The 12,377-nt window shown below is 22.1% G+C and overlaps 2 protein-coding genes across 2 annotated transcripts; both read left to right on the top strand.

Annotated features, from left to right (window-relative positions):
* The first annotated feature begins 4,034 nt into the window (after positions 1-4,034).
* Positions 4,035-6,786, top strand: LOC122852670 (protein yellow-like). The gene has a single exon (XM_044152593.1). The coding sequence runs from the start codon at positions 4,385-4,387 to the stop codon at positions 5,678-5,680; it is 1,296 nt and encodes a 431-aa protein (XP_044008528.1). The 5' UTR covers positions 4,035-4,384; the 3' UTR covers positions 5,681-6,786.
* Positions 6,787-8,552: 1,766 nt separating this feature from the next.
* LOC122852669 (nuclear exosome regulator NRDE2) lies at positions 8,553-12,143 on the top strand. The gene is made up of 5 exons (XM_044152592.1): positions 8,553-8,726; positions 8,826-11,254; positions 11,326-11,475; positions 11,564-11,742; positions 11,821-12,143. Exons 2-5 carry the CDS (start codon positions 8,828-8,830, stop codon positions 12,071-12,073), a joined length of 3,009 nt encoding a protein of 1,002 aa, XP_044008527.1. The 5' UTR covers positions 8,553-8,726; positions 8,826-8,827; the 3' UTR covers positions 12,074-12,143.
* The last annotated feature ends 234 nt before the right edge of the window (positions 12,144-12,377 follow it).

Raw genomic sequence — 12,377 nt, 5'->3', positions numbered from 1 at the left:
CATTTATTTTACCCCTAAAATAAAAAAAAAAAAAACATGTATTCAAAATGTAGTATTATCATTGTTAATCTTTACGACCAAGTTGATTTTTTTTTTATTTATTTTTCCTGACAAAATGATACTATCATATTTTTTTTGTATTATATTATAATCATTATTTTGTTATATTTTTTGATGATATTTTTTTAACAATAAATTTATTAATAATCATTATACACTTGCAATATGTTAAAAATTATCCAAAAAATAATAATGATTGCATGAGGTCACGCAAAACAATAACCAAGAGATATACAATCCTAAAATAAATAAATAAATAAAAAAAACAATCATGAGAAAGAATTTCATTGTAAAGAAAATAAAAAAAATAATAAATATTTTTATATATTCAATGTACAGCAAGTGTTGACGGTCATTTTTTTAATTTTTTTATTTTATTTTATTCGTGATGTGAATAAATATAGGTAGACAAATAAGTATGACAAATTTTTTTATTGCGAATACTTTGTGCTTTAAATAATAGCCTCAATAAAAATAAATATTTGTTTTAGTTTAAAATTTTATTTAAATATTTCAACTGTCTATTTACAAAAGAATGTGACTATTAAAAATTTTAAAATTGAAAAAATTTAAACTCTACAACAAAAAATCTAGCAGATAAATTTATTTATTTTTCCTTATAATAAATCATTTATATATTCTTTGGATAATTTTCTTTATAATGCTTTTTCTCTAATAAAAATAATATAAAGATTACATCAAAATAATGATAGATAAATTAATGAAGTTGTAAGCATCAATTGTATGACTCATACTTTGATGCAATCATCAAATACACAATGCTGTAACAACATCTGTTCATCAATAACTTTATGAAATAAATTTTTTATACAGTCAAGTTCATTGATGGAAAATTTAAAATTAAAAAAATAAACAACAAAGTAATTAAATCAATAAATTTTGTACAACAAAAATAAGCTTAAATAAATGATCATATTTTAATATCAAATTATCTAGGAAATTTTTTTAATCGATTAATGTAATTACTGATTGATGCAATGATCAAACTGACCTATAAGTAACTAAGTTATGTAACTGAGTTGAGATACGTTTGATAATTGATAAGAATTTTGCATCATATTTTTTCTGTATTATTATTATTGCTTTTTCATGCACTTTATGTTTCATATTCTTTTTAGTGGCATGTGTATTTTTTTTTTCTTTTTATTTATTTATATTATATAGTCTGTTCTATTTCAGAAAATATATTCTTGTTAGTGGAGCAAGTAGGAAGAGGGTGTGCCCCGTTTTACTTGATGAAATGAAAGCATCGATATTTTTTTTTTTCTATTTCAGTTTGATGGTTTTGATGGATAGATAAATAAATTTCACAATAGACATTGTACATGAAAATATATAGACGACAATCGCGGAATTCCATGTAATTTTATAATGAATTTTCAAAGAATAATTTTATTTTTTAATTTAAAAAATTTATTTAAATAAAAATTATTAGGTGTATGTTGTGTAATGCTGTGCCCAAGTGTAATTTATTATCTAATTGATGGAAAATATACTAGGTCAGTGTTTTTTTTTTTTTAATATAAAAAATTGAATCAATTAATGAATTTTTTCTATGAAAGAAAAAAAAGAATAATAAAGTTATTTGTTTCTATTGATTGTTTAAAATTTTATTTACTTTTTAATATTCGTTTGTTTGTTTATTTATGTTTGGTTATTAAGATTGTATTGTGACGATACAATTAAATTAATAAATTATCCAGTATTTCATAGCTAGACCGGCCTAAATTTTAAAACAAAAAAAATAACGTGACAGAATGTGAGACGTTAAATATTCGATATACGTTTAATGAATTATTGAAAAAATATACAGCTACTAGTTCTAAAAATTTTATCAACAAATTGAAAAATAAATAAATATTTAAACATATAATAATAATAATTTTTAATTCTATACGCGATTAAAATTTTAAAAAATTCTATAACTGTTAATATTTCGAAAAAGTTACTATATTTTATGACTTTGCCAAAGCGTAAATTTACGTATTATTTTTATTTATTTAATTTTTATTTTTTTGTTTCATGATAACATGTGGCATATAAAACGAGGCTATATTATTTGTCACGGTTATGTCAATTAATTTTTTAAAGCTCTAGCAAATAAACAATTTTAACTGATTAAAAAAAATTGAAAAAAACAAGTAGTTAAAAATTACAATACTACTTTGAAATATTAAAAATAATTTATTATAAAATTTGTGAATTAATTCAATTGTTTGTTAATAATAATTTTAAATAAACAAGTTTTTTATTATCTACCATTTTCAGTATACAATAACAAAATAACATATATTTTTTTTGTTTAAATTTACATGTTTAAAAAATGACAAAAAGATGATGATAAAAAATATATTTAAAAATACGAAAAAAATATGCAAGTCAAGGATAATATTTTTAAAAAATTAACAATAAAATAAATTTAAATAATTAAATTAATTTATAATAATATTAAACAATGAAAAAAAAAAATGATTATAAAAATTTTAAATTATCAATGAGATTGTCAAGTTCACTGTTCATTAATAATAAATAAAAAAAACATTACATAATAATTATTATTTTATAAATTAATTATTAAAATGCATTAAAATAAATTTATTCTCAATTAATCATATATCAAATAAATAATAATTTAGTATTCATAAAAAAATAATAAAAAGTAAAAAAAAAATTTTAAATTCAAAATTAAATCTCTGGCAACACATCATAGACATGTCATAGCTAAAAAAATAGATGAAAAATATTTATCTCAATAATAACTAAAGCAAAAATATCAATACTTCTATCAACTATTTTGTTTATTTAATTTTTTTCTTTATTTATTTAAAATTTATTAATAAAATTTTCTACTTAAATTTTTTAACTATATATGTAAAATTAAAAAATTGATAAAATAAAAATTAACAATAAATGATAAATAATCTAATTTATAATCCAGGAAATTTTTTTGTTAAGATATCTGTCAATTTGCAAGTGTACATTTACAGAGATTTATTCTTCTTGTTTACTCAAGAGGGTCATGAAGGCCACAAAACTCAAACAACTTGTCTGGCACCGTTTCACGTTTAGACACATTTATATACTCTTATATCCATATTGGGAATAGTATATGTATATTAAACACACACAATATTTATTTATTTATCCAATCAGTATTAAAAATATTATATCCCTCCATTTTTTCAATCAACACAATTAATTAAATATAAATTTATGTTTTTTCTCTTTTACTTTTTTTTATTATTTCTATTAAAACTCATTTGGTCATTTTTTTTAACAGAGTTTTACTTACTCATCAACTGGAACTAGTTTTTATTTTTTAAATTTATTTTACAGTATATCTAGATCATTATTAGTATCACTGAACAAATGTAATTTAGGACAATTGAACAGATGCTGCACCCAAAAATAAAAATCTATTCAATACTCTCCCATTTGTAAAACAAAAAAAAAATCAAATAAATTTTATAGAAAAATTCTATTTTATATTTAACAAAATAAATATAAAATTTAATTAATCTTAAAATTTTTCTAGTTTAATGAAAAATAATTTATCTATTTGCATAAAAAGCTCAACATTTAAAATTACTCAATAGAAATAAATTTTTAACAAATTTCTATTTGCATAAATACAACCTAGATATTTAAAATTACTCGGCATTAAATAATAATAAAAAAAAAAATAGAAAAACATTGGTGGAGTTTAAAAACATAAAACGTAAATCTTTTTGGATGGGATCATCAGAGAATAGTATAGTATAGAACAAGGACACGTCTGTGAAAAAAAAAAAAAAACGAAATTTCAAGGGGAAATTGAGACTTGTGACGTAGCACCACCCAATACTGGGGGGAAATAATATAATCATGTTATGTATTATAATATATATACACACATAAAAGCAATACGAATTTACGAAAGTTGCTTTGTAAATGTGTATACATATTATAGAAAAGAGGTAGTGAGCAGTGGTGAGCAGCAACGGTTCAGTTGGTGGTTTCGATGCGCGTCTACGTTAGTAAAAATCCAAACGTTCAACGTAATGGACCACTACTTTGATACTCCGTTAAATATTTAAACTACTTGATGATTATAAAATTGTGTAACAAATATATGTATACTATTAATAAAAATAAAGCATCAAATTGTTGGCGCAAGTTGGGTTTTAAAATTTTTAAAAATAAAAACAAGCGTGGTTTAATAATAGAGAGTGAATAATATATATAAAAATTATACGATAAACATTGAGAGTAAATTGAAAAAGTGTATTTTTGTGTTACGAAATTAATAAATTTAAAAAAAAAAATGTTTGTTAAATTAGTAATATTATTATCATCATTGACAATAATTGTCAATGGTGTTGATCAATTTCATGAAACATTTCAATGGAAAACAATAAATATTGTTTGGCCAAGTGAAGAAATACGTACTCGTGTATATGAACGTAATGAATTTATACCAGTTAATAATGCAATTGTTGGTATTAAAATATGGAAAAATAATATGTATTTAACAATACCAAGATATAAAGAAGGTATACCAATAACACTTGGTGTAGCATCATCAATACCAAATGTAACATATTCACCATCATTAATACCATATCCAAGCTGGGAAATGCAACAAATTGGTGATTGTAAATCATTGCAATTTGTTCAAAGTATGGAAATTGATCCAAAAGGTAGAATGTGGATAATTGATAGTGGTAGAACAGAAACAATGACAACACAACCAAAATCAAGATGTCCACCACGTCTTGTTATAATTGATATTGAAAATAATGGTGAAATATTAAAAAATCATGAATTTTCATCAGACGTTGCATCACCAGATATGTCATTATTAAATGATATTGTATTGGATCATACTGATGGTGGTTATGCATATATTACTGATACAAATAAATTAAATCCAGGTATTATTGTTTATTCATTACGTGATAATAAATCATGGAAAATAAGTCATGATTCAATGAAAGCACAAGGTGAAGATACTAAACTTAGAGTTGGTAATGAACGTTTAAATGATGCAATTAATATTGATGGTATTGCATTATCACCAGTTGATACAGCATCAAGATTAGTTTATTATTCACCATTTTCATCATTACATCTTTATACAGTACCAACAAGTGTATTAAAAAATAATACAAAAGATATTAATGATTATGTACGTGATATTGGAAGAAAAAATTCACAATCAGATGGTATGATTATGTCATCAAATGGTATACTTTATTATGGCTCATTATCTGATGATGCTGTATCTGTATGGGATAGTATACGTACATCATTTTCAACTGGACCACATTTTATATCACGTGATCATGAACGTATGCAATGGCCAGGTGCATTTTCAATTGATGAAAATGGATTTTTATGGTGTGTTACTAATGGATTACAAAATTATATTAAAGATCAAATTGATCAAAATAAACCAAATTATAGAGTTTTAAAAATGTCAACTGGATATAAAAATTATCAGTATCATGAAAATGGCAGTGCACCAGAACAACCAGTTATAACTGCTGGTGCTAATAATAATATTGCTATGATTATTGGCACATTTTTATTATTTTTTATGACAATTTTGTTGAAATAAATTAATTTAAATTATTTTTTATTTTTTAACAACACACTGATGTACCAATGTAATGTATTTTTAAAAAATTAATTTAATTTATATCACGCCAGCGTGGGAAAATAGGGAGATATATTTTTTGTTTTTTTTTTTTTTTTACTATGAAAATATAATTTTTTTTTAAAACGAAACTGTTGAGTGAAGATTTTTTTTTAAATTAAAAAAGTTATTTATATTTACTGGAGGAAAAAAAAAAGAAAAAATATATATTTACTATTATTTTTTTTTCCGGTTAATATTTTGAGAATAATATTATTTTTTTGAAAATAGTCAAATTTAAAAATAATCTCATCTTGATTGTGCCTTTGATGACGCGGCCTTCATACATTATGTCGCTTCAGAATTTTATATTTTTATTTAAATTACAATTTACAAATATTATGACCGAGATAAGAAAGTGATGCTAATTTTTTTTCAATTTTAATTATTATTAGTGTGATAATAGTAATGACAACAAGTGAAATTATATTTTCATTTTATAAATATAATTTGAAAAGAGTAAATAAAAATAACGTCCAGTTTTATTTGTCATATTCCCACAACTATTATTTGTGGCTGGTTGCTAACAAAGCCGAGACATTAAAATCTACAATAAGTCTTGTCCTAGTTTCACATTACCCATCAGCATTGATGTTTAACGGCGTAAAAAATATATTTATCCTAACTTTGTATATTATTTTAGAAAGTGAGATCATACAACAACAAAATAACAACAATATATTAAATTTAAAATAAGTCACGAATAATATATAATTTTGCGTGTCAAATTTTTCCTTAATTATAATCATTGATCTAAGATCTAAAAATCTCCTGACCTTCAAAAAAACTCATAAATAAAATAAATAAATATAAAATTTAAATAAAAAAAATAAGTACTTAGTTGTACTTATATTTTTTTTAATTTTAAATTTTCAATAATAATATTTAATTATTATTCTTAATCATACTTGAATTCTTATCATTTTTAAAGAATTTTATCTTTAAATTTCTTTATTATTATTGTATAAAAACTTGTCACGTAGTACGATTACAATAGAGATTGTCAAACATTTAATAAAAAAAAATTTTTTAAATGTATACGTGTGTCGAAAACAATCATCGGTTTAATTGATGTTTTTATTATTTTTTTTTTTGTTTATAAACTCGGTATTGGTGATTTGAATAATTAACATTAATAATCAAAAAATATATTATTTTTCCAAATAAAATTTTTTATGTATTATTTAAATTTAGTTAATTACTTTTTGTGTTTTTTAAAAATATTATAAATAACTTAAAAGAAAAAAAAAATACATAAAATTACTTACAGCTTTATTGTTAAATTTTTATGACCTTTTATTTTGTATTGAATTTCATCATGATGATAATAATAATAATGGCATCAACTGAAAAAATAAAAAACAGATTAAATTAAAATATATTTTTCATTTTGTCGACGTTATTTAATATTTGCGAATTTAATTTTAAAAATGAATCATATTTAAAAAAGAATTTCGAATGACTCAGGTGTGATGTAAATTGATGATTAATTTTTTTTAATCGCTGATTATAATTTTTATTCGAACTGATAAAAATAATAAAACAAAATACATGACTAATTGAAATTTGTACCACGCCTATCTCATTACTGCTATTCAATATTATTTTTGTATCTTTATCAATTTGCAATTATCAAACAAAAATATATTTTCTACATGATCACATATTTGTCATTTGAATTATTAAATAAAATTTTTAATTATACCAACAGCATTTGAAAATTTATAATTAAAAAAATATACAAGATAAATTACACATAGTAATGACTTATAAGTAATTATCAAAATTATTTATCAGCTGTTGTTTATCACAAAGAAAATTATAAATTGCATAATAAAAAAAAAAAAATAATTGATGTTAAATGTAAAACATTATTCTTTTCTTAATTTTTAAAAATATTTGTGCTACATAAATAATAATTACTATATTTTCTATAATTATAAATAAATTAAAAAATATATATATATTATATAAAAAACGAAAAAAAAAAAAAAAACAATAGATATCAGTGGAAAAATACTGTATAAATTTATAAATTTATAAAAAAAAAAAAATTAAACCGTTATATTGCTAAATATAATTAATTTAATTAATAAAATGAATAATCAATGTGTTATTAACTTTAATGATTATTAGAGGGTAATGTCCTCTATTTCAACATTTTTTTTTTTTTTGTTTTTGACGTATCATTATTGTGTAAAAATTGATTGTAATACCAATATAATATTGATAAATAAATAAATAATAATATAAACATGTCAATATGGTAACCTTGGTGTCATTTAATTCCTTCAACTAAGATCATTTGCAAATTGCAATATTATTGTTGACATAAGTGAATTGACGAGTTGATCATAATGTTCACTTATTATCGTTATTAAATTTTTTTTATTTGTTTATTAAAAAATAAAATACGTTAATTTGTTATGAAGGCCATGACCTTGTCAGTATTGGATGTTTAATTTTCAGCACCCTGAGTTGTATAACTGTTGATTCGTTTTGTTTTTGTTTACAAATAAATATTGTGATTTTTTTTTTAAATAATAAATTCAAAATAATACTCACCACAGTGTAAGCTGTCATTCTTCCTGAAAATGTTTTCATATTTAACACTGGATGAGTTTAGTTAATAATTAATTTTATTGATTAATCAGCTGGATTGATCCAGGATGTTTTTTTTTACTGTTTTTTTTACCCTTTTTGCAACAATAAACGAGAATAATAACAACAAGCGAAAGTACCGCTACCTAGTGTCATTTCCATGAACAATTTTTGTAAATAAACAATGCGCCAATTTCATGACACAATAATCAATAATATTATTTCCTTTCTGTCACGTGTTGTTTTTATTAGTCAAAACAATAAGTCAATTAATCCAAATAAATGTAATGATTTGTTAAAATTTAAATCAAGTAACTATGACTGCTGTAAGTCATTAATATTTATCGAAAGAAATTATCTAAAATTGGTATGTTGTTGATCAAATTTTTATCAAAGGTTAATACGTTGTAAATACGTTAATTATTTATTATTACATGATAACTAAAATAAATGTTTTATTTTTTAGAAATGTCGTTATTCCCAGCATATCAAGATAAACATTGTGAGTCAACAAATTCACCAAATACTCATGGTGCTGGTGATGACAATGGTGATGATGGGGCATCAACAAGTTGGTTGAAAAATTCAAGTTACAAAATTAACAATGTAAGTGCTATAAAAAGAATCATAATATCATCATCAGATTCATCAGACTGTGAAGTTGTTGATACTGTTGATTTAACAAAAAAAGTATATCCATTAATATCACTTGATTCAGATGTTGAAGTGACAACAACAGAAAATAAAAATACATTACAATCAACAAAAAAACATAAAAAAAAAAAGCACAAAAGTGATAAACATAAAAAACAAAAAATAAAACAAGAATATGGAGTTGAAGGTATATTTTTTGAAGATACTGGTGATAAAGGTAATTTAAAAGTTGATACATTATGTTCAAGAGCAAGACCACTCTATGATTTGAGTGAAAAAACACTTGGTTTTATAAAATATAAATCACATAAAAATAAAGAATCAATGAAGCGTTATTATTTTCATAACAAAAAACATATTAAAATCAAGAAGCATAAAATGTTAATTAAAAAAACAAAAACAGATACAACAAATGATGATGATAATAATACTGAAGAATTTGATTATTTCCTGAATGACAAAGCATCAAAAGATGAAGAAAAAAAATTAAAAATAAAAGAATTTAATGAAAAATTATCCAATGAACCAAATAATATTAATTTATGGCTTGAATATATAAATTATAATGATGATGATAATGATACCAATAATACTATTGATGATAATACAAAAATAGAAAAAAAAAATACTGAAAAAATGTTAAATTATCAACGTAAATTATCAATAACTGAAAAAGCCCTAGAAAAAAATAAAACATCAATTGAATTATTAAAATTAAAATTATATTTAATGAGTGAATTGATACCAAGTGATCAGTACTCTGAACAACTTGAAAAATTATTAAAAAATGATTATGGTAATATTATTATTTGGCAAGCATTAATATCATCAAGAAGATCATCATTGTCAATTTGTACAGTTGAAAAAATTATAAAATTATATTCAAATTGTTTTGAAACAAAGCATAAATGGTTACGTGTTACACAAGAAAATTATGATGATCGTTTATTAGAAATGTTATATAATTTATTAATATTTTTACGACATACTGGTTGCTGGGAAAAAATGTGGGAAATAATACGTTTAAATTTGTCATTAAATATAAATTATAAAAATACACAATATTTAAAATATTTATTTGATGAAAAAAAATTAATTGACATGGAAGAAATAATACTGGCATCGAAACTTCCATTAAATCAATTATGGCTAAGAGTTGAATTATTACGTGAAAATTGTCATTGGATAAGTGTGACTAAAGATAAAATTGATCTTATTGGTGATTCAAATCGTTTTGTTTCAACAGAAGAAATAGCAGAATTTATAAATCCATTGTTATCAAAGAATTCAAATATTCGCATGGCAATATTATCACTTTTATCATTAAAAATTCCATTGCTACCAACAAGACATTGTGCAATTAAAGATTTAAAATTTGAAGAATCATATTGGTGTATTGATTCTGTTGAGTCAATATTACCAATGATTTACCCATGTGTTGGAGAAATATCTGGACATGAAAAAAGATGTTTAATGGGTAAAAAATTATTAGAAAGTGGAATAACATCTGGACCTCAATATTTATGTTATCATCCAGCTCAAGAATTTTATATTGCATTTATTCGTGATGTGTTTTTTAGTATTGCTGATAATCTTTCAATGAATGATAAAATAAATATTTACATTTGGTGGTTGAGATTTGAAAGAATGTTAATTGTAATACAAAAAAATAATAATCAAAATAGTGATAAAGGATTTAAAAAATTAAAATCAATTATTAAAGATTTTTTAAAAAAAGAAGACAATAGAAATAATTTATATTATTACAAAGAGTATGCATTGATTGAAAAAGAAATGGGAAAATTTGATAATTGTTTGAGTATCTTGGAGACTGCTATTAAAATAAAAGATAATATTTTAAATAATTTGACAATATTTGATGATAAAATTGCTGTTTTAAATCTTTACAGAAGTCTTGTTGAAACATTACTTGATGCTAGACATTGGAATGATGATACTACATCAAAAATTCTTCAAGTTTTTTCTCAAATGTCATCTGGACAAAGTGAAGAAGAATCTCTAGATCTTACTGAATTATTTTTCAACAAGTGTTATGTTGAATTTATAAATGATTCACCCACATTATCACAAAATTCAATGACAATTTTTTATACAAATTTTTATTGTGATGCAGTTACTTGTTACTGCTATTTTTTGTACATCAAGAATAATGATATTAAAAAAATATCAGAGATATTTGAAAGGTGTTTAGAAAAAACCAATGACAATCCCCAACTTCAGGTAAATAATTTTTATATTTTTTTATATGATATATCATGTTGAAAATTAATTTAATTTTTATTTTTATTTAGGAAATATTTTATGAAAGTCAAGTATCACTTTTTCAATTTATTTGTCAACGTAAAGAATTAAAAATTTGTTTTCTTGAAAAATATTTAAACGAGGCATTGAATAAATATCCTGATAATTTTTACTTACTTTCTGTATTTGCTAGTATTGAGGTAAGATTAAAAAAATATTTTAAAAATATATATTAAATTGATTTGTTGTTTTAAAGGCATTTAATACTTCATGGTATTTTTTTTACAGTCTGAAATGCCAAATTGGAATATTGGTATAAAAAATGGACATAATAACAGAGTTTATTCAACTTTGGCATTGTGTTTAGCTGGAAGAGCTCGACTTGAATCTCCAGTTTGTGTTGATGATCCAATTGCCAAGACTGCAGCACTCAACAAGTTGTTGCATTTTTATAAAAGACAAATGAGGTACCACTTGATAATTGAACTTGATAATTTAATAATTAAATAACTGAAAAATATAAAACATGTATTTTATTTTTATAGGATTGTTGAAATTCGTCGTTGTCCATTGATATGGAGATTGTACATGCTGCTTTTAAGAGAACATGATCTTTGTGAAAAAAAAGGAGAAGAAATTTATCATGAAAGCGTTGCTTCATGTCCATGGGCTAGATGTATTTACATTGATGCAGCAAGTATTGCACCACAAAATTTAACACAAATTCAAGATGTTATTCGAGAAAAAGATTTGAGAATGCATGTGACACCTGAAGAACTTGATATACTTAGAGAATAATTTAAACATGATAAAATGTTTCTTTTTATTTTTCAACGAAGATGTGTATATAATAATAATTATACTTGAATACGTGACAATTGAATTTGGTAAAAAATAACTTAACAAATAAAAAACAAGGATGATAAGGTTTTTTAAAAAATAAGGCTATTGATGAAAATTTATTTTTCAATAATTTTTTTTATTACAAAACATGTTTAGAAAAAATGAAATACATAAGTTATTTCAAAATGTTGATAATTTATCAAAATGAAAGTTTTTTTTTTTTTTTTTTTTTCAAACAAAACATCGATGAATATCTTTA

This window comes from Aphidius gifuensis, linkage group LG3 (genome assembly GCF_014905175.1).
Source record: "Aphidius gifuensis isolate YNYX2018 linkage group LG3, ASM1490517v1, whole genome shotgun sequence".
NCBI classification, from domain to species: domain Eukaryota; kingdom Metazoa; phylum Arthropoda; class Insecta; order Hymenoptera; family Braconidae; genus Aphidius; species Aphidius gifuensis.
This window is presented reverse-complemented; position numbering and strand designations above follow the sequence as displayed.